General features: G+C 37.7%; 2 protein-coding genes across 4 annotated transcripts in view; one reads left to right on the top strand and one right to left on the bottom strand.

The window, feature by feature from the left end:
* The window catches only part of LOC123874751 (hemicentin-1-like), a 156,524-nt gene that overhangs the window by 30,244 nt on the left and 99,722 nt on the right, over positions 1–26,558 (top strand). For all 3 annotated transcript variants that reach the window (XM_045920239.1, XM_045920238.1, XM_045920237.1), the window contains exon 2: positions 11,757–11,960. In XM_045920239.1, coding sequence (XP_045776195.1) covers positions 11,870–11,960 — 91 coding nt within the window. In that variant the 5' untranslated portion in view covers positions 11,757–11,869. The remainder of the gene's footprint in view (positions 1–11,756; positions 11,961–26,558) is intronic.
* LOC123875290 lies at positions 1,463–2,217 on the bottom strand. The gene is made up of 2 exons (XM_045921039.1): positions 1,615–2,217; positions 1,463–1,525 (listed from the first exon to the last, which is right to left on the bottom strand). The coding sequence occupies exons 1-2, from the start codon at positions 2,215–2,217 to the stop codon at positions 1,463–1,465; spliced, it is 666 nt and encodes a 221-aa protein (XP_045776995.1).

Here is a 26,558-nt window from a genome sequence, read left to right as displayed (position 1 = left end):
TCGCGTTATGCAGAAAACTATTAAGATGCGCATGGTGTTGAGCTGCATTTGGTAAATGAGACCTGTAGAAATTTACCATTCCTAAAAATCGTCGGAGCTGTTCAATATTTTCGGGCTTAGGGTAGTCTGCGATCGCCTTAATTTTATCGGGCAACGGACTGATGCCCTCTCGGGTTACCGCGTATCCTAAGAATTCTATTTCGTTGCGACCAAACGAACACTTGCTCGCGTTTATTGTAATGCCTACTCTATCGAAACGCTCACAAATTAACCTAACATGCTCTCTATGAATTTCTTCCGTTTCACTCGCTATAATGACGTCATCGATGTAACAAAACAACGCCGATTTTTCGCCGGCTGTTCCCTTGATGTATTCGATCCCTTGCAAAACTGTATGGTCCATGAATCTCTGAAACGTCTGTGCCGCATTTCTTAAGCCAAAGGTCATGCGAGGGAATTCGAATAAACCAAATGGGGTAATGATCGCCGTTTTCTCTATATCTTCCGGGTTAACTAAAATATTGTGGAAGGCTCTATTAACATCAATTTTAGAAAAAAAATTCTTACCTGTTAAACAGTACGTGAAGTCCTGTAGTCTCGGTACTGGGTAGCGGTCTGGTTTCGTTATCGCGTTGAGGCGTCTGTAGTCACCGCAAGGACGGATTTGCCCGTCTTTCTTCGGAACCACGTGTAGCGGACTGGCCCACTCGCTCTTTGATGGGCGGCATATACCTATTTCCTGCATTTTTCTAAACTCTTCTTTAACTAACCTATATCTATCTGGGGGCAACGGTCTCGCTTTAGCATAAACAGGCGGGCCGGAGGTCTCTATATAATGGTACACATTATGCTCAGCCTGGTCTAAGTTCTCCTTAAAATTAAGTGGTTTAGTAATGTTGGGGAAAGTGGACAGAATATCATGATATTGCATTTTACTATCGAAAGTACTAATCGACGCATCGTTACACTTAACTAGCGGTCCTGCTACCGTTAACCCTGTGACTTTGTCAATTATTTTCTTTGAGCTAAGGTCTACTATAAGCTGGAAATGGCTCAAGAAATCTGCACCCAATATTGGTTGACTTACGTTCGCAATTACAAAACTCCACTTAAATGCTCTTCTTAAACACAAATTTAACTCTAAAGTTATTGTCCCAAATGTTTTTATCTCTGAGCCGTTCGCAGCGAACAACTTATATGACTCACTGTTTTTAATATATTGTTTACTCACTTTTGAGGCTGGAATCACACTAATATTAGCCCCTGTGTCCACCAAAAAACGTAAAGCATTTTTCACATCAAATACACTGAGACGGTGATTGTCCAAAACAGCGACAGAACTCTGCGTCTCACCTGAGCCTGCCGCGCCTAGTTTTCCGACCTGCCCTTCCAACTGCACGGCTGCTCGCACCTTTTCGCTCTGGATCCGAACTTGTAGTGGAAGTGACATAACCAATCCGGACTAGCTGGGCTCCGCCTTGGCGAGCCTGCCCTGGTCGGTCTGCCTCTTGAGCTGGATCGACCTCTGGGAAATCCTCGATTACCCCTGCTCCTACCGACTTCCTCACGTAGCGCCGCTATCTCTGTCATCATTTTGTTTATCTGTTGCATCACCTCACTGCCCGTCCTTTCCGGTGTCTCGCTGCTTACCGCTGCCGTCTCTCCTGTGATTGGCTGCATATTCTCCATCACTTTGTCTGCGATGGCGGCTAGGTTGTCTACTTGTTGGTCTTGACTAGCTGCGAGCACTGTCTTCACGGGTACCGGCAGTCTTGTTATCCATAGATTCTTCACCGTCTCATCGCTAGCCTTGCTGTTTCTTGCCAGCTCCTTCATCCTGCGCAGGAGCTGTGATGGTTTTTGAGTGCCCAAATCTAACTCTCCAACCAGCCTCTGGAATTGTCGCTCCGGTGACTCCTCATAAACTTGTAAAAGCCGTTCTTTTAACACTTGGTATTTATTTGTTTCAGGTGGGCTGTAAATGATATCAGCTACCTGCTGAAGCGCCTCGCGATTTAATTTCGATACAACCAACTGGAAACGGCACTCGTCTCCCTGCTTCTGAGGGGCTATGGTCGCCTCAAATTGGGCGAACCAAAGTCTAGGCATCTCTCTCCAAAACTCGGGTATTCTTGCCGACACAGAGATACTTGCCATACCTTCTTCCACTTTCATAACCTGCGGCGCACCCTTCTGAGGCGAGCCTATCGGGTTCATTGTGCTTGAATTACCGTACGACGACCAGGTTGCGCTTTGTTCAGCTGCGGGGTCACCACTGTTGGGTCACTTATTACTGATTCAATTAAACTCAGACTTCACCGTAGATCATGTATTTAATTTACATAGCAACAACAGAGCTTATCTACTTATAAACTATGTACATGACCAACCGAGTTGGTAGGCGCCAACCAACTGCCCGACTCTGCCGCGCGCAGGCGGCTCATTCCATTTTACTTACATCAGCCCTTTTAGTTCCCCACAAAATAAATAGCACATATACCTATCTAATCTAGGTAACAACTTCCATAGTCAGGGAAAATTTAAATCTTTCAAAATCTTTAAAAGAATCTTTGAAAGAGCAACCGCCGAGTTTCTTGCTGGTTCTTCTCGGTAGAAAAGACGTTCCGAACCAGTGATGCAGTGTGGTGGTTGCATTTGACGATTCAAAAGTATTTTTAAAATTTTAATTGAATAATTTTTTTTAAAGGTGATAGCCCTGGCTCGGAAATTAAAAGATTTTATTATTTACTCGTGTATTCTAAATGTAAAGCGGGCCGTCAGTTTTATAGCTCTGACATGGGATGAAAGGCGGACCCTCTGTACAAGACTTGCTCGGTGATTATTTAAGGCTATCCTTGCCAACGATCCCCCGTCGATTTCCTACGTATGATATTATTGTTCTTATCTCTATCTGCCCTGGTTCGTGCATTCTCGGTTCCTAGATCGGTACATTTGTGATAACCAAATTTCAAATTGCTGTGATTGGCTGAATTTACCATGTTCTTGCTGCGACAGTGAGTTTGAGCCACTAGCGGAACAATGTTAGCCGGTCAGACTGATTGCAATTAGTCAACCTGTTTGACGTCCGTGTTCTGTTTTCGATTACAAAAAAGAAAAAATTGTTGTTGCAATCATCAATTTTAGCAAATAGTGAAAGAGAGTCGGCCAATCAGAGGTCACAACTACCATCACACTTTCTGTCACACTATGGCAGTAGGCATACCGAGTAATGAAAACAATTTTTCATTCTGTCTAGGTCGAAGTAGGGTTGCCACCTGGCTCTTTTTGATTTACAGGCTACCACCATCAAAAATACGGGGTTTAGATTTGAAGAAATTTGAAATTTTGAAGTATTTGAAGAATATATATTATATAGGCGGTGTTTCTCTCTGAAATGCATGGAAAGCCTATTTAGATATTTCAGTTTATTTATAAGTTTTGTATTTTTTCTCTGTATGTTGCCGTATCTTGATTGGTGAACTGTGTTTGCAATGTGGTTTTAAATAAAAGATTTATTTATTTAAATAGCTTTTAAAAACTCTTAGTGTTGTAAAGCAAAATGTTATACATTTCATGCATACAATCTTCTCATTTCAACTTAAAATTACATTTAATTTGTAATTCCACCTTCACAGTATCAATACTATGGCCGTAGCCAGGAATCGATTGCGGGAGAGGTTTTATTAGGGCCGGAACTGAATCCTGTCATGAGGAAAAAAACATTCGCTCAACTTTATGGGCTAATTACCTGGTTAGTGGAATTTCGCCTTTCAATTTGACAGTGAGATAAAATACAACAATAAAAAAGCGCGAGCGCAGTAAGCGTAAGTGTTTTTGGTTCAATACAGAAAAAATTAAAATGAAAGGGAAACGAGTGTAGCCATAGCAAGATTTTATTTTTAAAGCTTCCTATCCATACTAATATTACGAATACGACAGTACATCTATTTGCCTATCTATTTGTTAACCTTTCACGGCCCATCTTCTTTACCAAAATTTTGGTACTTACTATTCAGAGGTAACTTGCATCCCAGACATTTTTTTTAGGCGGCTTTTTAGCCCGGAAAATCCCCCACGGAATTTTTAAAAATCTAAATTCATGCAAACGAAATTGCGGGGTTTACACCAAGTAATAGAAATTCAAAGCGCGAGTGAAGTGAGCGCGAAATGTTTGATATATTTCCAAAAAAAAATTGGTAAGCAAATGCAAGAAATAGTGTAAGTATTATTTTAGGCTTAGGTTTTTGACGGCTTCCCAGGCGCAGTCGCCATTTCGAAATTTCTGGTCTGGTGGGAGGCTTCGGTCATGGCTAGTTATATGGTTAGTATGGCCCTAACGGCCAAGAAATTAGACTGCATCATCACTTACCACTAGAAAAGATTAAAGTCACGGGCTAACTTGTATAAAAAAAGGCTTACATCCTCAAACCAAGCCCCGCCGCCTTGGCTACGACCATGATCAATATCGAGTGGGTTTCGGCTACGCATTGCCGCAAAAGGAAAATATTCTTTCTACTGGACATAACGTCAGTGTTTGATTTCGCCAGCCAGCTCCTGCTGAATTTGTAAAAAACCGGCCAAGTGCGAGTCAGACCCACGCACCGAGGGTTCCGTATTTGGGTATTTTTTCCGACATTTTACTCGAGAAATCAAAAACTGTTATGCATTAAAAAAATATGCATAAAAATAAATAAAAATCTGTTTTAGAATGAACAGGTAAAGCCCTTTCATATGATAACCCACTTGATATATGTAGTTATCTTACTTTGAAAATTGAAAATACTAATATTTGTTCATGAACACATGACAGACGGATAGAAGGACAGATGGACAGACGGACAGACGGAAAGACTGATAGACTGACAGACAACGAAGTGATCCTATAAGAGTTCTTTTTTGCTTTTGAGTTACGGAACCCTAAAAATATTTAGTTTTATTTGCCCCGTATTTTATTTTCATAATTACAGGTTTCTGTATCCTGAAATACGGGGTAACCAGTAAAATACGGGGCCTCTGGCAACCCTATTCGGAAAACACTGTCACATTCAAGTTAATGTCAAATATTTTGTTTTCAATTACAGAAAGCTGCATCAATCATTATTACAATATTTTCTTTGTTGTGATTGGCTGAATTTTTGAGTTTCAGCCAATAAACAGACTGTTTGCCAATTAAACGTCATAACAATATAAATGCCAGAAAGTTTAACCAAATAAAACAAACTTAATGAGAACGTAGTGAGAATGCAAACGGCACACATTTTATAATACATATTATGTTAGTCGTATATAATAAATATTATAGTAGTCGTTCACTTTGGTAATAGTCAGATTGTCATCAGTAAAATTGATATTGGTCGATGTATCGTAAATTATTGTTTCGGTGACAAATATTTTTATTATCTATTTATCTTTAAACAGAATGGAATAGAATGAAATGGAATGGAATACAATGATAAATTTTTATTCCTGTAAACTTTTAGGTAAACTTCAAAGTGTTTTTGGATGGTCAGAAAAATTTACCACTGGTTCGGAATGCCGATCCTACGTTTTCTAGGGTTTCGTACCTCAAAATGAAAAACGGAACTCTTATAGGATCACTTTGTTGTCTATCTCTCTGTCTGTCGTGTGTGTCAAGAAAACCTCTAGGGTACTTCCCGTTGACTCAAAACCATGAAATTTGGCAGGTAACCTAACTGCGTAATTTTGGGTAGTTTTTTTAATCGATAAAGAAAGTTTGCGACATTGTTCAATAAAAAATTTGGATTCCAACTCCTCAACCCTGATGTTGCAGGGGACCTGACTACTAAAGCTAATGGGATTTAAAAAGTGTCGATTATTAATTGATATTGAAGGTATCTATACCAAGTAAACACTTTGTCGTTGACCTCAACCCTGATGCTGTAAGAAATTGCATTCCTAAATCCTGGTGATCCCTCGGGATTTGAAAAGGATCATCCGTTTAAATATTCTTACGTGATACAGAAACAAGTTGCATCCCGGGGACGGGCTATTACGGAGAGGCAACTTTTGTTGTGGGAAATGAAAGGATCGGGATTTTTAAAAACCTAAATCCACGCGAGCGAAGCTGCGGGCATTAGCTAGTTGTAAATATATTTAGAAGCTACTATAAGATAATAGATAAGGTACTTATTTCCTTATATTTTTATTGTATGGCAGCGCGCGGTTTTAAATTATAAATTGCACGTCCTGTCCTTTTCTGTAATACATTTTTTTCTCAATATCTACCGCTTTATCTCATAGCAAGAGTCCGTAAGACATAATACAGTGAAAATAAGCAAAATATACAATTTTTGCAGTTTCCACGTCAGTACCTGTCGAATTTTTCTAACAGTGTAAGCAGCAGAGCTGAGTTTACCATCAAGTGTTGATATGTGGGTGTTCCATAGAAGCTTTGCATCTAACATTATACCGAGAAACACGGGGTTCTCCTTTATTTTCAACATATGATTATTTATCAATGAATTTATGTCATTTAAGGTCCTGGTATTGGGCAGTGTGAATTCAACACACTTAGATTTCTTTGCATTTGGAAGTAAATTGTTAGCAATAAATCAGAGAGTGACCTGTGATATGGCATTACATATAGTATACATTGTCAAAAATTATAATATTAAAGCTGTGCGTATTGCGTGAGGAATAGGTTGCAAGAGAGTTGCAACTTGCAGGGTTTGATGCATGCGCTATTGCCAGCAAACATGAGACATATTTTTATCTACAGGCAACGTCTGAGTAGGTAACGCATACGTCTAACGCAAGTTGAAATGTACCAGTGTATTTAGTTAGACCTATCGACAAGTTTGGAGTTGGGTGCAGTCTAAATGTGGCCCGTGTGTTTAGACTGTCAGTTTCTGTCAGTTTCACGTGTCGTCCCCCGCACTTCACCACCCCGCTTGCACAAATCGAGACAGCACGAAATTTTCAAGATTTCTGGGTGTAATTTCTGGTTTTCGTAGTTCCCACATAATTATAACAATATAAAATATATAACGATAATTTTTTTACTACATAATATTCATTAAATTTTCTAGGTCTGTGGTTTTTCCAAATTTCATTAAATTGCTTCGTTGTCTAGAAAAACGAGCACAAAGTTGGGCCTTTTTTTAAAGAAAAATACAAATCTTTGAGCCCCTGTAATTTTAAAACTACATATTTTTAGAAAAATCTAAAACACCACAGACACAGATATTAGTTTCTAGACTATGTCTGCAAAATTTCATGGACTTTGGTTGCTTAATATTCAAATGAAATGGGAACTACGATTGTATGGAGTAAGTGACGGAGAGAGCTCTGTTAATGTGTTTAACAACTGTGTCATTGATCTAGTGGGTTAGGATGTTCAACAGCGGATGACGAGGTCCAGGGTTCAAATCCCGGGCTCGTAAAAAGGTGATACCCTGGCACGGAGATTAAAAGATAGAATTATTATTTAATCGTGTATTTTAAACGTAAAGCGGGCCGTAAGTTTTATAGCTCTGACATGGGATGAAAGGCGGACCCTCTGTACCAGTGTTTGACTTGTTCGGTGATTATTTAATGTGTTTAACAACTGTGTCGTTGGTTATTAGGACGAGGTCCCGGTTTCGATTTCTAGGTTTGGTCAAGGATAGTTAGGTATTGGATAGTTCTATTAAGGTTCTTATCATCCCAGAGTTAGGAAGTTGGCAGTGTTTCATCCCCGTGCCTCAGAGAGCATGTAAAGCCGTAGTTTCTGCGCTTACTTATTTATTTTTGTTATTGGATTGCCGTGTCGTGTTATGAGAGTGCGGGAATAGAGTAGTCTTGAATTTGCACACACAAACACACACTAATTTTGCATTATAATTATCTCCTGCATAGTTGACTTGTCTCTGCTGATCCGTCAAAGGACATTAATGTATTTATGAACGAAACGATTTGCTCAGAAACCGCGGCGAAATAATTTGGACCTCTATACAAAATACATGAATTTGTAATCCTTCGTTAGCCTTAACCTTTCGACCCTTATTAATGTGTCGCTTTTAATGTCTCGTACCCTCGTTTGTAAATCATTAAATAGAGACAAAAAGGTAAATGGCAGAGCACACAAAATCACACTTTTCTTCAATTAGGAGAAATAAAATAAAACCAACCGAGTCCGCGTCGGAAGGGTTCCGTACCATCGTACAAGATACGTAGTACTTTTTTTATAATATATTTTGTACAGCGGCCATTTTGTTTTTTTTATTCGCCGTTATTTTGGCAAAGGGTGAATAGGCATTTTTTAAGCAAGCTCCATTTTAGGCTGCTTCCATCACTAATTGCTAGCAGATTGGAGATAAGTGCTAGTCTATAAATTTAAAAAAAACACTGAAAATTTCAACTCACAATCAAAAAGTTCCCACGGGATTTTTAAAAGCCTAAATCCACGCGGACGAAGTCGCGGGCATCAGCTACTAAAGATATTGGTGATTATAACAAAACAAGTAGGTACAAGTGTAAATTAAAAATTTACACTCCCGACAAGTGAAGGTTACAGTAGCTACAAAAGAGCTGATAACTTTCAAACGGCTGAACCGATTTTCTTGAATTATAGCTAAGAACACTTTCGATCACGCCACCTTTCAAACAAAAAAAAACTATATTAAAATCGGTTCATTAGTTTAGGAGCTACGATGCCACAGACAGATACACACGTCAAACTTATAACGACCCCTCTTTTTTGGTCGGGGGTTAGAAACATGAGCAAACATAGCTTTAAAACAGATAACAATAAATCTTCCATTCAAAGTTCGTAATGTAATGATGAAGATTTATTCAAATCCAGCGAGGAAGCCGTTCATAACGTATTTTGATAATTCGAGCGCCTCCAAAGTTTACAAATCTAAGATAGCATTAACTTAAACCCTCTTGAGAACGGAAACTCCAATAACAATGCAAGTCCTTGAGGTAAGCCTGAAAATTGGACATCTAGTACTTTGTACGCTTTATAATAAATGTTTATAACTAGCTAATATCCGCAACTTCGTCCGCGTGAATATAGGTATTTAAAATCCCGTAGGAACTTCCAGGATATATAGTATCCTACGGCACTCTCTATCTCTTTAACTATTCCATGGAAAAATCCTAAAAAATCATGCCAAGTCGTAGCTCTGCTCTGAAGGACAAACAAACAGACTTTCGCATTTATAATAATATGGGTAGGTACTACCTAGGTAGTGATATCATGGTAGTTTTTGAACTTAAAGTTGTGATAGTAGCTTATTTTTCTAACTTAGGCCCTCACTTAGAAAGGATTTTCTTAGAAGAACTTTCAGGAAATACCTAACACGTTTTTCAGGATTACCTACTGAAATAGTTTTCAGTAGGTAAAATTCGTCCGCGTGGATTTACGTTTTTAAATGTTCTGTGCTAAGTTTTACGTGGATAAAATTAGCCTATGTAACTCTCCAGGTCCTCAACATCTTACAAACCAACACACTTTCGCTATAATATAAATAGGTAGTGATTCCACCCTCTCACCAATTTTCAAAATCTCCACTCGAAGCCGAAGTGGTTCAGCTAGTCTAAAATTAACTCAAAACCTCCTGAGAGCGGTAACTCTAATAATCCAATGAAAGTCAATTTCCTGTAGCAAAGCCTGGAGGAAACCGACAACATTATAACGAGCGTCCCGCTCCGAACTATAGCAGGTGAAATGACAGTTCAATTGGACAAATTTCGCCTGCAACTGCCGCTCGTAACGAAATTGGTGTTCCAATGAACCAATGAACTGACTCAGGAAATGTAAAATAACATTGGAATTTTTAACTTCGCCTAGCTGGAGTTTCTCTTGTATTTTTACTGAGTAACTTGTTGAATACGGCTGTTTTAAATGTAACAATTCTTATTGCAGTAAACTTTTATGTTACTGCTACTAATACAAAAAAATAAACTATTTAAAATTTTTGTAAGTAATAAAACTATCACAAATCCATACTAATGTTATAAATGCGAAAAGGTGTCTGTCTGTCTGTCTGCTAGCTTTTCATGGCCCTGATGAGTACAGAGTTAGCTTACATCCCGAAGTCAGACATAGGCTACTTTTTATCCGGGAAAAATCAATGAGTTTCCACGGGATTCTCAAAGATCCATCTATTTAACGGATTTATATGAAACTAGAGGATGCCCGCGACTTCGTCTGCGTGGATTTAGATTTTTATAAATCCCGCGGAAACTCTTTAATTTTCCGGGATAAAAAGTAGCTTATGTCCGTCCCCGGGGTATAAGCTGACCCTGTACCAAATTTCGTCAGAATCGGTTACAATATTGGGCCGTGAAAAGGTAGCAGACTAACAGACAGACAGACAGCATCTATAATATTAGTATGGGTTTTGTCCAGAGGTAGTTTGCGTCCCAGAAATTGACATATTAGGTAACTTTTTATCCCGGAAATTACGATGACTAGCATAACCGCAAATCCCTAACTGCCTACTGATATGCATAGCTATTTGTTAGTTTTCTATGGGTTAGTAAAACACCACCCTTGCAAAGCCGGCGAGAAGTTGTCCATAAAATTATGTGTAATTTGAAATAAACTTCAATTTTTTCGATATTCAATTTATTTAGTTATTACATTTTATGTTACTATTTTTTTCAGTACTATTAACAGGGCTCTCTCCGTCACTCGTTTCATACAATCGTAGTTCCAATTTCATTTGAATATTAAGCAACCAAAGTTCATGAAATTTTGCAGGCATATTCTAGAAACTAATATCTGTGTCTGTGGTGTTTTAGATTTTATTTAAATTATGTAGTTTTAAAATTACAGGTGCTCAAAGATTTGTATGTAAATGTTTAAGACCGCGTAACTTTGAAACAGAATATTTTAACAATAGTTTCTAGAATATGTCTGCAAAATTTCATGGACGTTGGTTATTCAAATGAAACTGGAACTACGTTTGTATGAAGCGAGTGACGGAGAGAGCCCTCTTAACCCTTTCCTATTTTATTTGACGTAGAGAAACGAGCTTGTGAATTGCGTCTGATTTTAATTGTGAATTTTAAGCTATAACTATTGAGAGAGTTTATGAAAAGATATAAATAGAAAAGATTATGTTTTTCACAAGCTTTTTTCTCTTTGATGTCACGATATTTCTATAATAACATTTTGTATTAAGCAGTTATTCAAGGAATATGTTTTAAAAAGCTTTATTCTCCTTGACGTCCGGATTTTCCTAGAATAACGTTTTCATACACGCGGTCATTCATATTTCAGTTCATTTAGGCTTAGCGTAGGTTGACTGAGGCTTAGCTACTTAGTATTTGAAGTCACGCACATCCAGTGAACGACAAAGCATAGAAGGTGTGTTTCTAACAATTATCATTGCACAAGTGTAAATTAAAAATTTATAACACCCCCGACAAGCGAAGGTAACTAGAAAAGAGCTGATAACTATCAAATGGCTGAACCGATTTTCTTGGGTTATAGCTAAGAACACTCTCGATCAAGCCTCCTATCAAACAAAAAAACTGAATTAAAAAAACTGCCAAAGACAGATATACAGATACACAGATACACCGCCGAGTGAGGAGCTGACTCACACTAGAATACTGAATTCCAGTGTTAAATTGATAGTAGAGCATAATATTATTATAGGCATGCACCGCTTACCACGGTAGAGATTTTGTTACGCTATAATGTAATAAATACAATTTCTATGCATTGTCATTCACTGCGCACACCTTATTAATACCTACTTACTCAAACCTATGAAAAATTATAGACTTTTGAACTACAGTGCCAGTGCTAGTGAATACAAAGGTAAAGAAATGGTGGTGAGATAGAAACGTATATAAAAAACAAGTGTTTGTGTGTGTGTGTGGCGTGATGTGTGAGGACATGATGTGAGATATGTGCTCCGTAAAGTGGATCAGACTGCTAGTGATGCTGGCGGCTTGCTGGGCGCAGGAGGGCGAGTGGAGCGAAGATGCTGAGGACTTAGGTGAGTTGCTTTTTAACCGACTTCCAAAAAAGGAGGAGGTTCTCAATTCGTCGGGATCTTTTTTTTTCTTTTTTTTTTTTTTTTCTTTTTTATGTATGTTCCCCGATTACTCAAAGACCCCTGGACCGATTTGGAAATTTTTTTTTGTTTGAAAGGGTATACTGTGCAGGTGGTCCCATATAAATTTGGTGAAGATCTGATGAATATCTTCGGAGATGGAGAACAGAACTCCTCAATGGATAAGAGCAAATTGCTCGCGATCAGTGTAATAGCTTAGTAAACAGTAGGGTTTTAACTGGGCATAGCATATTATAGTACAGTGGGGCCACTAAAAATTGTGAAATAAAAAATTTTCAAAAGAATTTTCGGTTTTATTTTTCTTTTGAAATTTTTTTTTATACCTAGACTAATCAGACGCAGGCGCAGCAAATCATGAGTGGAGTCCATTTTGGTACCACTCACCACGCATCTTATTTCGAGAAATTATTATTAGACTAGAGGATGCCCGCGACTTCGTTCGCGTGGATTTAGTTTTTTATAGATCCCGTGGGAACTATTTGATTTTCCGGGATAAAAAGTTGCCTATGTCAATTACAGGGACGCAAGCTACCTAGGTACCTTTCATACAAATCGGTCAAGCGGATGGGTTTTTAGGAATCCCATGGGAGCTCTTTGATTTTCCGGGATAAAAAGGAGCCTATGTCCGCCCCGGGATATAAGCTAACCCTGTACCTTTCGTCAGAATCGGTTAAACTGTTGGGCCGTGAAAAGGTAGCAGACAGACAGACAGACACACTTTCGCATTTATAATATTAGTATGGATTATTATTTTGTATAATTTCTGTGGCACTAATTAAACACTTTTTCTTTTTTCTTTCTAAATGAGGAGATGCGTAGGAGAACCGGAGTAACCAACATAGCCCAACGGGCCGCGAAGCTGAAGTGGCAATGGCCAGGGCTCATATTTCGAAAAACCGATAGAGGCTAAGGCCCCAAGGTCCTAAAATAGTGACCTCGCAGTGTAAGGTGTAGTCGGAAAGTCATAATTTAGTTGGGAAACACATTTCCGATTGTTTAATGTTCGAATTTCATCTTAATCGGTCTAGTGGAGTCGGAGCACATTGACTGTGACAGGCAACTACGCGCCGCGTCGCATCGCGCAGCGCTAATGTGTTTGGACCTTTAGAATAAAGAGCCGAGTATGCATAAATTCTCGGAATACACTAGTTCAATCAGTGTTCGTGCTGGGCAGGTGAACCGGGGAGCTTTTAAATTAAAACAAATCGGACTCAAGTGGGAATCGCGTATAACCTATTAAAAGTGTTCTGCTCTTCGAAAATTTAATTGGGAAATACATTTCCGATTGTTCTGTGGGCGTTATCCTTTGTTTTATACGATTTTTATTATCGACCCAGAGGCCGTGGGAAGTTTGGAAAGGGTGCTTGTAGACGCTGAGATTTTTCTTCTACTTTGGACCTTGGTTTTTGGAATCCAGATCGTAAAGTTGTAAATAAGTATAGTCAGGTTGTATTTCTATACGTTTTACCTGTCGTATAGAAGATCTAATAGCCGAGTGGCGTTGGATTTAGGAATTCTTTTGTGATTTTGAAAATTAAATAGATAGGTATAATAACAATGTTAATGACGATTGCTGAAATTTGTAAATATTTAATTATAATAATAAGTAATTTAATTATTTATAACAATGTTTGCGGAAACGAAGTAGCCTATAATTCTGCCCGGCCCTAATTGGTAGTAGGTAAGCGTATTTAAAATTGCTTTCTCAAAAATTACAGAAAAATGTTGGATATTCAAAAACACGTGTTTATTAATTCAATTCAATTATCTATGAGTAGAATAAAAAGTATTCTATTTCTATAACATAAAAATGGTAACGTCACATCATCTGTTTCATACTAAGTAGGTATGTATGAGATGTTAACAATTACAGTATAAACTGACCACTGACCAGGTAATTAAAATTCAAAAATTATGAGCCCACTATAAAATAGCTGAAAGGACTTATTTACCACAAGCGACCCGCCCCAGCTTCACACGGGTATCTTATTATAATTTTCGCAGGGATCTCTAATTTTTTGAAAATAAAATAAAGTCTATGTTACTTAGGAAAAATACAACTTTCTACTGGTGAAAGAGTTTTCAAAATCGGTTCAATAGTTCCAGAGATTGCCCCCTACAAACAAACTTACAAACTTTACCTCTTTATAATAATAATAGAGGATGCCCGCGACTTCGTCCGCGTGGATTTGTCTATGTCAATTACAGGGACGCAAGCTACCTCGGTACCAAATATCATACAAATCGGTTAAGCGGATGGGTTTTTGGGAATCCCGTGGGAAACCTTTGATTTCCCGGGATAAAAAGTAGCATATGTTCGTCCCCGGGATATAAGCTAACCCTGTACCAAATTTCGTCAGAATCGGTTAAACTGTTGGGCCGTGAAAAGGTAGCAGACAGACAGATACACTTTCGCATTTATAATATTAGTATGGATTAGCATAGATAATAATCAAATTTCCGCTTTAATCAATCACCTCCTCAAAATCACTCATGGGCTCTCAGGTCATTATGCAATCCATCGGGAGCTGCGTTCACACAGCGAATTGCTCACTTTGATTTAGGGTATCGCATGTATGTAATAAATGTACTCGCCAGCGAATACAACTTTTCACCGTTCCCGCACCGATGTATTTGCTACCGACAGTCATCAATTTATATACCTAACGATCTATACAAATGGACGAATTTTGTGTGCTTTCACAAGTTTATAAAGGCATTAAAATTGAAAATGTACCTCAAAATTCGGGTAACAATTTCACCAAACTATTGCATGAACAAGTAAAATTTTCAAAATTTAAAAAAAACCTGACACATTTTGATTAGAATTTGGCTGGACACTAATTTGTATTGGTCGGATAGTAATAACCGGTCTAATAAGAAAACTAGAAAAGAGCCTAGAACTTTCAAACAGCTGAACCGATTTTCTTATTATAGCTAAGAACACTCTCGATCAAGCCACCTTTCAAACAAAAAGAACTAAATTGAAATCGGTTCATTAGTTTAGGAGCTACGATGCCACAGACAGATACACAGAAACACATGTCAAACTTATAACACCCCTCTTTTTGGGTCGGCACACTCTAAAAACACACCACATACACCTAACCCATGTGCATAAATTGTGCCACGCGAATTAATTAAGGTGCTAAACGACTTACGGCCTTTGACTGTAACTATGTACTCCATAATAAGTATAACCTGGACGATTTGGTCTAGGAGCTTTTTTTATTCAGATACAAGTTAGCCATTGACTGCAATCTCACCTGGTGGTAAGTGATGATACAGTCTAAGATGGAAGCAGGCTAACCTGGAAGGGGGTTATAGCAATTTTTATCAAATTCATATCCTTTGAGTTTCTACACCTTCGTACCGGAACGCGAAATCGCTTGGCGGCTGAGCTAACGTGCTAAGCTAAGCAAGCTAAGCTGAAGTGATGTGATTAAACAAAACCATCATGGAAAATGTTACAGAACCTAAAATTAAATATAAAAACATCACTAAATAACATACCTGCTTACAGACTCTGTAAGATCAATGGTACCTATCAAATACATTGTCTTTTAGATATTACATTTCATTTTGTCTGTAAGCCTTTTTACGTTCATTCTTTTAACTAAAATTTCTCGTTTGTAATACAAGAGCTATGGAATAAATGGGTTAAGTGGAAAACGGGGTTTTACGTGAAGGGTCTTACATACAACGTTTTTAACTGAACATATTAGACAGGGCTGGCTATTTCTGTTTAAAGTATCGGATACATATGTTTTCTCTTTTTTTATGAGGTGTGACCTTTGTGGTTTATTATAATAAAAATAAATAAAAAAATCTAGTGGGAACTCTGTGTTTTTTTTTTTAAAGAATATTAGCCATTTTATTCATGACTAACATTCCCCTTTCCCCTCCAACTAAGCGTAAAGCTTGTGCTAGGAGTGGGTACGACAATAGTGCAACGGTTGGGGAATGAACCACCGACCTTTCGGAATTCAATCCACACCTATAACCGTCGAGCTATTGAGGCTTGGTTTTCCGAAATAAACTGCATCCTAGGTGTTTTTTTATAGGTATCCATTCAAAAAGCTGCGTCGATCTGTTGCTTCGTTGCGGCATGAATGAAGGACAAACCAACCAATCAACCAACTACACTATTCGCATTTAGATATCACTACCCATATTATAAAATGTGAAAGTGTGTTTGTTTGTTGGTTTATTGGTTTATTGGTTAGTCCTTCAATCACGTCGCAACTGAGCAACATTATTGGCGAGATTTTTCGCATGTATGTAGTTCAGAACCTGGGGAGTGACATAGGCAACTTTTTACCCGGAAAATTGAAGAGTTACCATCGGGTTTAAAAAACCTAAATCCACGCGGATAAAGTCAGTTGGTCATAATATTATTATGGATAGTGAATAGTGATACATTATACATAACAAAAAAAGTTGTTGAAATTTAACCAATTCAAACCGAGATGAGAAACGGTTAATTTTTGCAATAGAAACCTAAATACGAATGAATGGGAAAATTTAAGTCCTCTCAGAAAATTTACAAAGCCATTCAAATAATCCTCTTTCACAAAGTAATTAATAGAGTTTTTAGAAAGTTTGAAAGCACGCAAAGGATGAAAGCAGCCTTAAGAATCTGTACCCACTCAAAATTCGGATTTATCTCTAAGCTAAGGAACTTGCTCAAGTTTGATTTCGTATTTGAGTGGCTGTGAAAGGAGCAAAAAGGCGACTCAATTAAAAAGTGTTTATGCATGAGCAGGTCTATTCCGCTCAGATTTTATTGGAACGATTAAATTTATTGCGGAAAAATTCTGGACAGGGAAGTGGGAACTTAAAGTTTGCTAACATTTTTCAGACTTTTTGCGATAAAACATGGGTGAAACGGGTAAGGCTGTCTAGTTTTTTAAAGTAAGCCTGAATAAATGAAAAATCCAGTCTAATGCCAGTAATACAAACGCACACATGCAAACTATGGAATCAACCACCTTCAGCGGTGTTCTTAATAGATTATAACATGGGGTTATTCAAGGGGCGGATCAACAAATTCCTGAAAGACCGGCATCGTATCGGTGGTTCCTTTTGTGCTGCAAATGAACATGGTGGTAATTATTTAACACAAGCTGATACCCGCGACTTCGTTCGCATGGATGTAGGTTTTTTAAAATTCCCGTAGGAACTCTTTGATTTTCCTGGATAAAAAGTACCTAGCCTATGTGCTAATCCAGGGTATAATCTATCTCCATTCTAAATTTCAGCCCAATCCGTCCAGTAGTTTTTGCGTGAAGGAGTAACAAACATACACACACACACACACACACACACACACATACAAACTTTCTCCTTTATAATATTAGTGTGATGTGATCAGGTGACCCACCTGTTCAGTTGCTCGCTAGTTTTTTTTTAAATATCATAGAGTGAAAGATGTACAAAAGTGAGTACGCAGTCGGGTAAAAAAAAATCCCGCCTCACTTACTGACAGACTTAACGCCCAGCATAAACCTTTGCACTGAAAGAGCTAAAATGTAGCACAAAAGTTTCTTTTATAGTTTAAACAAGAAACAAGTTTTTTTCAAATTTTCACCGAAGCGAAGCCACGGGTGATCGCTAGTATAAAGATAAAACTGCTCCTGTGGAACTAGGATTCAGCTATCAATCACACTAATATTATAAATTCTAAAGTTTTTATATGTGTGTAATGTGTATGTCTGTTACTCTTTCACGCCAAAACTAGTGAACGAATTTGACTGAAAATTGAAATGGAAATAGATTATGCCCTGAATTAACAGATAGGCTACTTTTTATCCCGGAATATCAGAGTTCCCACGGGATTTTGAAAAACGTAAATCCACGCGAACGGAGTCGCGGGCATAATCTAGTCAAGTAATATGATTTTAATGAAACCCAATTAGGACCCCTTCTGGACCTTTTTAAAATAAAGGAAAAACACGGCATTTCTTCTATTAAAAGATTAAAAAGGTGATCAAATTACAAAGTGTTCAAGCATGGACGCCGGCAGACCTAGTCGGCCTCAAATTTTATTGGAACGATTAATTTTATTGCGAAAATTTCTGGACAACGAAATGGAGGGTTGGTCGATGTTCGCCGACCTTTTGCGGTTTCGCGATGGATGGGTTGTTCCGTACGGAATCTAATCAAAGAGCAAGGAGCCGACAAAACGGTTTCGGTATTTTGAACTTGATAAATGAGTGTACATTTTAATTAAATTAGAACGAGCCGATGCTCGTCACTTTCGTGTGGTTTTAGGTTTTTGAAAATCCCGTGGGAACAGCTATATTTTTAACCCCCGACCCAAAAAGAGGGGCGTTATAAGTTTGACGTGTGTATCCGTGTATCTGAGTGTCTGTGTATCTGTCTTTGGCATCGTAGCTCCTAAACTAATGAACTGATTTTAATTTAGTTTTTTTTTGCTTGAAATGTGGCTTGATCGAGAGTGTTCTTAGCTATAATTCAAGAAAATCGGTTCAGTCGTTTGAAAGTTATCAGCTCTTTTCTAGTTACTGTAACCATCACTTGTCGGGGGTGTTATAAATTTTTAATTTACACTTGTACAGATAGACCTTAGATGTGACGCATATTTCCGAACGCCTCGTCTATCCCTCTAACTTTTGAGGTATGGCATAAGACTATAATATGTCTAGGTATAAAAATTTACTCTTTAGTGTTGAATAACAAGTGTAAATTAAAAATTTATAACACCCCCGACAAGTGAAGGTTACAGTAACTAGAAAAGACCGAAAAGCCAGATCTGATAACTTTCAAACGGCTGAACCGATTTTCTTGGACTATTCCGCGCCTACGATCCAAAGTAGCTGAGTTTTCCAAAACATCATTTTCAAATAAATAATTATGTATCTAGGCAACGTCCATCTTGACAGCTTGACATTTGTCAATTGACATAATATTATGAACCTAACGGTTATCTAACCTTCTTTTCTACAAGAAAACTAGAAAAGAGCTGATAACTCTTAAACGGCTGAACCAATTTTTTTGGATTATAGCTAAGAACACTCTCGATCAAGCCACCTTTCAAACAAAAAAAAGTAAATTAAAATCGGTTCATTCGTTTAGGCGCTACGATGCCACAGACAGATACACAGATACACACGTCAAACTTATAACACCCCTCTTTTTGGGTCGGGGGTTAAAAAGAACCTGAATGAGTTCGAAACTTATCGGCCTTTGATTAATTACGTAATGTACTTAGTCGTGAATCAGTTAGATAATATAGGTATTTATATTGACTCTGCCCCAAGCATAAACTTGGGCATCCATTAAATGTTGTGCTAGGAAGGTCCTCCAAAATTAACGGCTTAAGGTTGGATAAAAAGATTTACAGACTTTAGTAAACAGCAGTCTTTGAAAATACGATTAGTCATAACCTCTATGCGGACTACGTGAAACCGTACTTAGGAAGTGCGATTTCTAATGGGCTCTGGGAATTGTTTGCTCACGTCACGCTGGGGGTGTTTGAACAATGATGTTACCAGCTGTTACCTCTGTAGCTATGGAGGCGTGCGTTTCTTAGGGCATATTCACACTTAAGAGTCTCAGGGTTTGTTGAGCAAAATTCTTAAGGAGTCATCATGAAATCCTACTCAGGAAGTACACTCTCTAGTCATCGTTTGCTCACGTATCTTAACCGAGAAAACTATGCTCGCTCGTTTCTCTACATAATCAATTAATCAGGAATGAGAAAATCCGTAGATGATAAAAAGTAACGTGTTAAACACGTTGAACATAGTTCAACGTGTTATAAAACTGAATTGGCATTCGAAGAACTAAATAGTCACTGAGTTCCCGAGGTGCTGGACCTTGGAATGGTGACCTCGCTCGTTTTTAGATTTTTTCCTTTTCTTGTGCTGTAAAACCTACCTATATCTACCAAATTTCATGATTCTAGGTCAACCGGAAGTACCCTCTAGGTTTTGATTCCCTTGTCTTGCCAGACACGACATACAGACCTAGATCCTATGAGGGTTCCTTTTGAGGTACAGAACCCTAAAAACAAGGGACTGTGGCAGTTTGAGGAAGAGGAAGGGGAATCCTTATCAACCCTAGTATGAACACATGCTTAGAGTATTAGTAGGCGTGTCCCCACAGTAATTTTATTAATATTGCTCCCACAAGCTTGTCAAGCACCAGATATCGGACATCTTGATATCAAACGAATCGTATTTAAGGAGCCGCTGGATTTAAACAGCGCAAATCTGTGTGTGGAAGAGACTATGTACTGTGACTGTGTACAAGAGACTATGTCCAGCAGTAGACTTCTACTGTTTGATGCTGATGGGACCAAATGTGGTCAAAGCTTGGTGTGAACACACGCTTAGACTAGCAGTAGGTCAGGTCCGCTCCACGTGTCCCCACAATAATTTTATTAATATTGCTCCGGGAAGCTTGTCACGCACCGAGACGTCGTATATCTTGAGAGTCGGGAAAAAATATGATATATCGAGGGAACGAGACTCGTGAGAGCATTACTTAGCCTTTATTGCGGAGTTTAGTGTCGCTTTAAACTTTTTAGTATTTAAACCTCACCTTATCTTTTTACCACGTAAGGAAGAAAGAATTTTTTAATGAGTTATAATGCTGCATGCATCATACCATTGCAAGCACGATAGAATGTTAAGGTGAACTAGTAGTTTGAAAAGTAGGATTTCTCACAATGTTTTCTAACATGTTTTCCTTCCTATAATGGCGAAGAAAACATCGTGAGAAATCCTACAAAGCAAGTAATATTTAGTAGCTGAAAACGTATATATAGTGCGAAAAATAAAAGGTGCGCATGAGTCGAACTCCGTATCCCAGAATAGCAGCGACGTCGTTACCTTGAGACTATGTTCTTCCTTGATTGCCACAGCTAAAATTGTTTTTAGCTGTGGCAATCAAGGAAGAACATAGTCTCGTCGAAGAACATAGTCGTAGAAGGAACCAAAAAATTATTATTCGGATTTTTCTACTATCACAATGCTGTTCTTTCAGAACAGAGTTTCAACCTTTAATGTTGCGCATAATGCATCGGAAATATAAATTATGTGAGATTACTGGTTCAGTCGTGTAATGGTAGCTATAAACGTGGTTTCAGAGATGGTGTCGTGTCGGAAGGCACTAAGGAATCGTGCCTCTTATAATTGCGGTGACGCTACCACGGTAATGTTCCTTGCCATGCGATTTTTGGTGATGTTTTGAATAAGACATGCCATTAAATAAAAAAACCGGCCAAGTGCGAGTCGATTTCGGTTTGATTTTAATTTAGTTTTTTTTACACTTGTTAACCCTAACAATGATGAAATGGAGGCTTACTCTATAAGGTCATGTCACATAATACCAAATCCCAACCAACTTTTGGTTAAATGTATTAAAACAAATTGATAACCCCAACCGAGATCTAACAATCTATCTCTATTTGGCCCGGTCTGGAGAGTAAATTGAAAACTCCCGCTAAGTATGACTGATGGTGCATATTACTTGAAAAGGTGACACTGCCTCTGAAGAAAAGAGGACGGTTTAATATTACACCTATTTATATTCATGGCATGGCTTTTGTCTAAAGGGGAAGCATGGTTAGCATGAGATTTTACACCTCACCAACGTTGATAGAATTCGAGTGCCGAAACACGATAACGTCAGAGTACAAGTGTAAATTAAAAATTTATAACACCCCCGACAAGTGAAGGTTACAGTAACTAGAAAAGACCGAAAAGACCTGATAACTTTCAAACGGCTGAACTGATTTTCTTGAACTATTCCGCGCCTACGATCTTAAGTATCTGAGTTTTCCAAAACATCATTTTCAAATAAATAATTATGTATTTAGGCAACGTCCATCTTGACAGCTTGACATTTGTCAATTGACATAATATTATGAACCTAACGGTTATCTAACCTTCTTTTCTACAAGAAAACTAGAAAAGAGCTGATAACTCTTAAACGGCTGAACCAATATTTTTGGATTATAGCTAAGAACACTCTCGATCAAGCCACCTTTCAAACAAAAAAAAGTAAATTAAAATCGGTTCATTCGTTTAGGCGCTACGATGCCACAGACAGATACACAGATACACAGACACACAGATACACAGATACACACGTCAAACTTATAACACCCCTCTTTTTGGGTCGGGGGTTAAAAATAGACTTTTTCGTCTTCATCTTCTAGTGCCATCTCCTATCGAGGTTTTCAGTCATTAAGGTTAACTGAATTTTGTTCACCGCTGCCCTAAATAGTGACCTTGCACTCATATTTAATCACTGCCGAAGGTTCTCAAGGATGTTCTTCTACGGCCAGGTCTACGTTTACCTTTTTTGCCATGTATTATAAGCTGTAGCAGGTCATATTTTGCCTTTTGCACACATTTGAGTAACTCAGTGGACTAAAAGGGCCTTAATTCAAAGTCAAAAATTCACTATCACCGATTTTAATGTCACAAACTCCTTGGAGAACTGGTCAAGGATACATAGACAAACTTAAGCTTTAAAGCAAGGTTACTAAGGTTCATTTACCTTTGACACTCGCACGTTGGTATCTCACCAACTTAGTAAAATCTTATACTAAGGCTCAGGCAAAATTTATCGCGATTTGTATTGTGCGCCCGGTATCGATATTTTATCATGAGCTAGAAATCGTGCGCGTTGCCATCCTTATAATACATAATAATATGTGGTCGCCATTCACTCTACTCGCAAGAGTTTTTTTTTTTTTAATTTAAAAGAATATTAGCCATGTTAATCATGACTAGTACTCCCCTTTCCCCTCCAATTAAGCGTAAAGCTTGTGCCAGGAGTGGGTACGACAGTAGTGCAACGGGTGGGGTTTGAACCGCCGACCTTTCGGACTTCAGTGCGCTTCTCATCCGTTGAGCTATCGAGGCTCAAGGTTTCTGAAACAAATCGATAAGGTTTTGAACGCCCTTCCGGCGTCCCTGTATCCTGCCACGTATAACTTTGGTTCCTTCAAGACGAGTTTTTTTCCTGCCATAAAGCCCCATTATAATAATTGCAACTTTATTGCTACTACCATCTAGCCTATAAGCTAATAAGTAATATTATTCTAGCTTAGACTTCTACGGTTAATTTCTAAATCGAATCACAGTCCAATAACTGTCCTTAGTATTATTAATGCATACTTACAGTTCACTATGTTCTTGTGACCATATATTAGGCAAGAGTGATTATGCATCTTCTAAGCAAGCGTGCTCCCACTTAAACCTCATCATTGAATTCTTTGAAGTATACTCGTAATTGTCGTCAAGTGTAATGCAAAAAAAAAACCATACAGATTTATCTGATTCAGCGCATTATATCAAAATAACTTTGTTATTCCCCATTGCTTTGTTATTTTAACTTGTCTAAACAAAGATATTTTATTGCATTTGCTAGAGAAATAAAAATTTCCACTTATTGTATAAGTATGAGTGACGGGTCACTTATTCAGCCCTAAGAAGGTGACAGTTGAAAATATAAGAGGACCGTTTTCCGGGACGAAGTGACGTTTTAATATTACGTCTCCTTTATATTCACGTCTCTATCGCCTTTTCTAAAGGAAAGTTTTGAGAAATTATACCTACGAGGGCATTCTTATCTCGTTCTTTTCGTCCCAGATTTTATGACGAAAGTTTAGAATTTCTGTAGTAGTGAATCTTTCATCGCCATGAAATTTCTCATTGTCATTTCCTCAATGCTTGAAGATAGAAGTCTTTGATCGTGCGTTCTTCCTGATGATAAGATTATTATATAGACTAGCTGTGCCCGCGACTTCGTTCGCGTGGAATGGCTCTCAGCGCGCTTTATATTATATAGCCACGGACGCTCAGGCGCGAGGCGTGTAGTACGTACTCTGTACGTTAAAAATGTTCGCCGTGATTCTTTAAATTGATTTAAATAAATTAAATAAATTTTTAAAGATTTAAATAAATAAATTTAAATTTATGAACCGATTGACATGAAATAAACACTAAATGTTAAGTGAAGCTTATTATTAATACATTTGTTCAGTATGTAAGAAATTATTCAAAATTATTTAGAAATGTTTGCATACAAGCTAAGTCAATTCACATAAAACAGAAAATTATTAATTCTGATAATAAAATCAAAGCAGCTTGGGATATCATCACAGATGAAACTGGGAAACGTAAAGTGGAAAATAATAAATTGGAACTTAAAATTAACAACCATATTACTGACTCCGACTTAGAAATAGCAAACGTATTTGAGGACTTTTTTCGAAACATTCCAGTTACCACTACCAGTTCCCTTAACTCGTCGCCAACGGAAGCCTACACTCTTCTAAGGAGCAATGTTTCTGAGTGCAGTGTATTATTTAAATTTGAACACGTTACCCCATATGATATTGTTAAAGTATTCAAATCGCTACAGTACAAAAAAACCGGAGACCTATGGGGAATTTCAGTAAAAGTAATCAGCAATATTATTGATATTGTTGCTCCATATCTTGCTCTAATCTTTAATGAGTCCGTAGATTCAGGATCCTTTCCAGATCTTATGAAATACAGTAAATTAATTCCTCTTTTTAAATCGGGTAGTAAAACTGACCCAAATAATTACAGGCCAATTTCAATTTTACCGACTTTTAGCAAGATATTTGAAAAAATTATGCTCAACCAACTGCTCCAGCACTTTAATCTGAATAAATTACTTCATTCGGAGCAGTATGGTTTTACTAAAGGTCGATCAACAATCGATGCGGGCGCAATGCTTTTAAAGCATATATTCGATGCATGGGAGAACTCACAGAATGCTATTGGAATTTTCTGTGATTTGTCTAAAGCATTCGATTGCGTTTCGCATGAGACTCTCTTGGCTAAATTGAACCACTATGGAATCAAAGACTCTGCGCTTAGTCTCATTGCGTCCTACCTCAGTGATCGTATACAAACTGTATGTGTAAATGATGTGAAGTCATCCGGATCAGCCTCACTAATGGGTGTTCCACAAGGCTCTATCTTAGGTCCCTTCATGTTTTTGGTATATATAAACGATTTACCATATTTCGTCCAAAATAATTGCGATATTGTACTATTTGCTGATGATACGTCTTTGATTTTTAAAGTCGATAGAAATTATAATAATTTTGACGATGTAAATAGAACCATATCGCAGGTTACTCATTGGTTTACTGTTAATAATTTGCTTTTAAATGCAAAGAAAACTAAGTGTGTCGAATTCGCATTGCCCAATACTAAGACGGCAAATGATTTTAATTTAATGGTAAATAATGATATGTTGAAAGTAGAAGAAACTACCGTGTTCCTAGGGATAACTTTAGATGCAAAGCTTCAATGGAACGCCCATATATCAACACTTGCTGGTAAACTCAGCTCTGCTGCTTACGCTGTTAGAAAGATTCGACAGATAACTGATGTGGAAACTGCAAAAATTGTATATTTTGCCTATTTTCACAGTATTATGTCTTACGGAATCTTACTATGGGGTAAAGCGGCAGATATTGGAAAAATTTTCGTATTACAAAAAAGGGCAATACGCGCAATCTATAATTTAAAACCGCGCGATTCCCTACGAGAGAAATTTAAGGAAATAGGTATTCTTACAGTAGCTTCTCAATATATTTACGCTAATATAATTTTTGTACGACAAAACATTCATAGTTACAAAAAAATCGGTGATTTCCACGACCGGCAAACTAGAAACCGTGATAGGCTCGCATATCCTACGCTCCGCCTCAGGAAAGTTGGAAAATCGTTTGTGGGAATGAGTGTAATATTTTATAATAAAATTCCACAATCAATTTTAGACTTGCCTTTACACAAGTTTAAAAAATCTATTAAAAGTATGCTCCTGAAAAAAGCTTATTATACAATCGAAGATTATGTAAATGACAAAAAAGCTTGGATTTGATGCGCTCCAGCAATACACGGCGCTGCAATTGCTTGTATACAGTATGGCATATTATTGTAAATTGTACATTTGAAAAGAGCAACCGCCGAGTTTCTTGCTGGTTCTTCTCGGTAGGAACAGCATTCCGAACCAGTGGTAGATTATTTTGACGATTCAAAAGCACTTGTAAAAGTTTAATTGAATAAAAATAATTTGAATTTTGAATTTTTGAATTTTGATGTAATAACAACCCCTGCTACTTTTTTTTATATATTTCCATTGTACAGACACCACTTTTCTACAATTTTATTATATGTATATAGATATGGCGTTGAATTGTTGGTAACTGGATGGGTGATAGCATCTCGTGACTCGGAGGGCAGGAACTATCGTTCCTGGTTATTATCATCATAAAATCATGCCTTATCTTAGTCGAGTTGTCTATGGAAGCAACTGGGGTCATAGATAATGCATATTATTATCCCAAGACATCCATAATATCCTCTTCCATTATGCTAAAAACGGTCGGGCATGAGACATGGCTTAAGTAAATGAGCCCTAATAATTTTACAGTCAGAAGTTAAAAAATATGCACTGAATTGAGAACCTCCTCCTTTAATCCTGATAAATTATTAT

The sequence above is a fragment of the Maniola jurtina genome, chromosome 19 (genome assembly GCF_905333055.1).
Source record: "Maniola jurtina chromosome 19, ilManJurt1.1, whole genome shotgun sequence".
Lineage (NCBI taxonomy): Eukaryota > Metazoa > Arthropoda > Insecta > Lepidoptera > Nymphalidae > Maniola > Maniola jurtina.
Note: the sequence above shows the minus strand (reverse complement) of the source record. Positions and strands in the feature narration are given on the sequence as shown.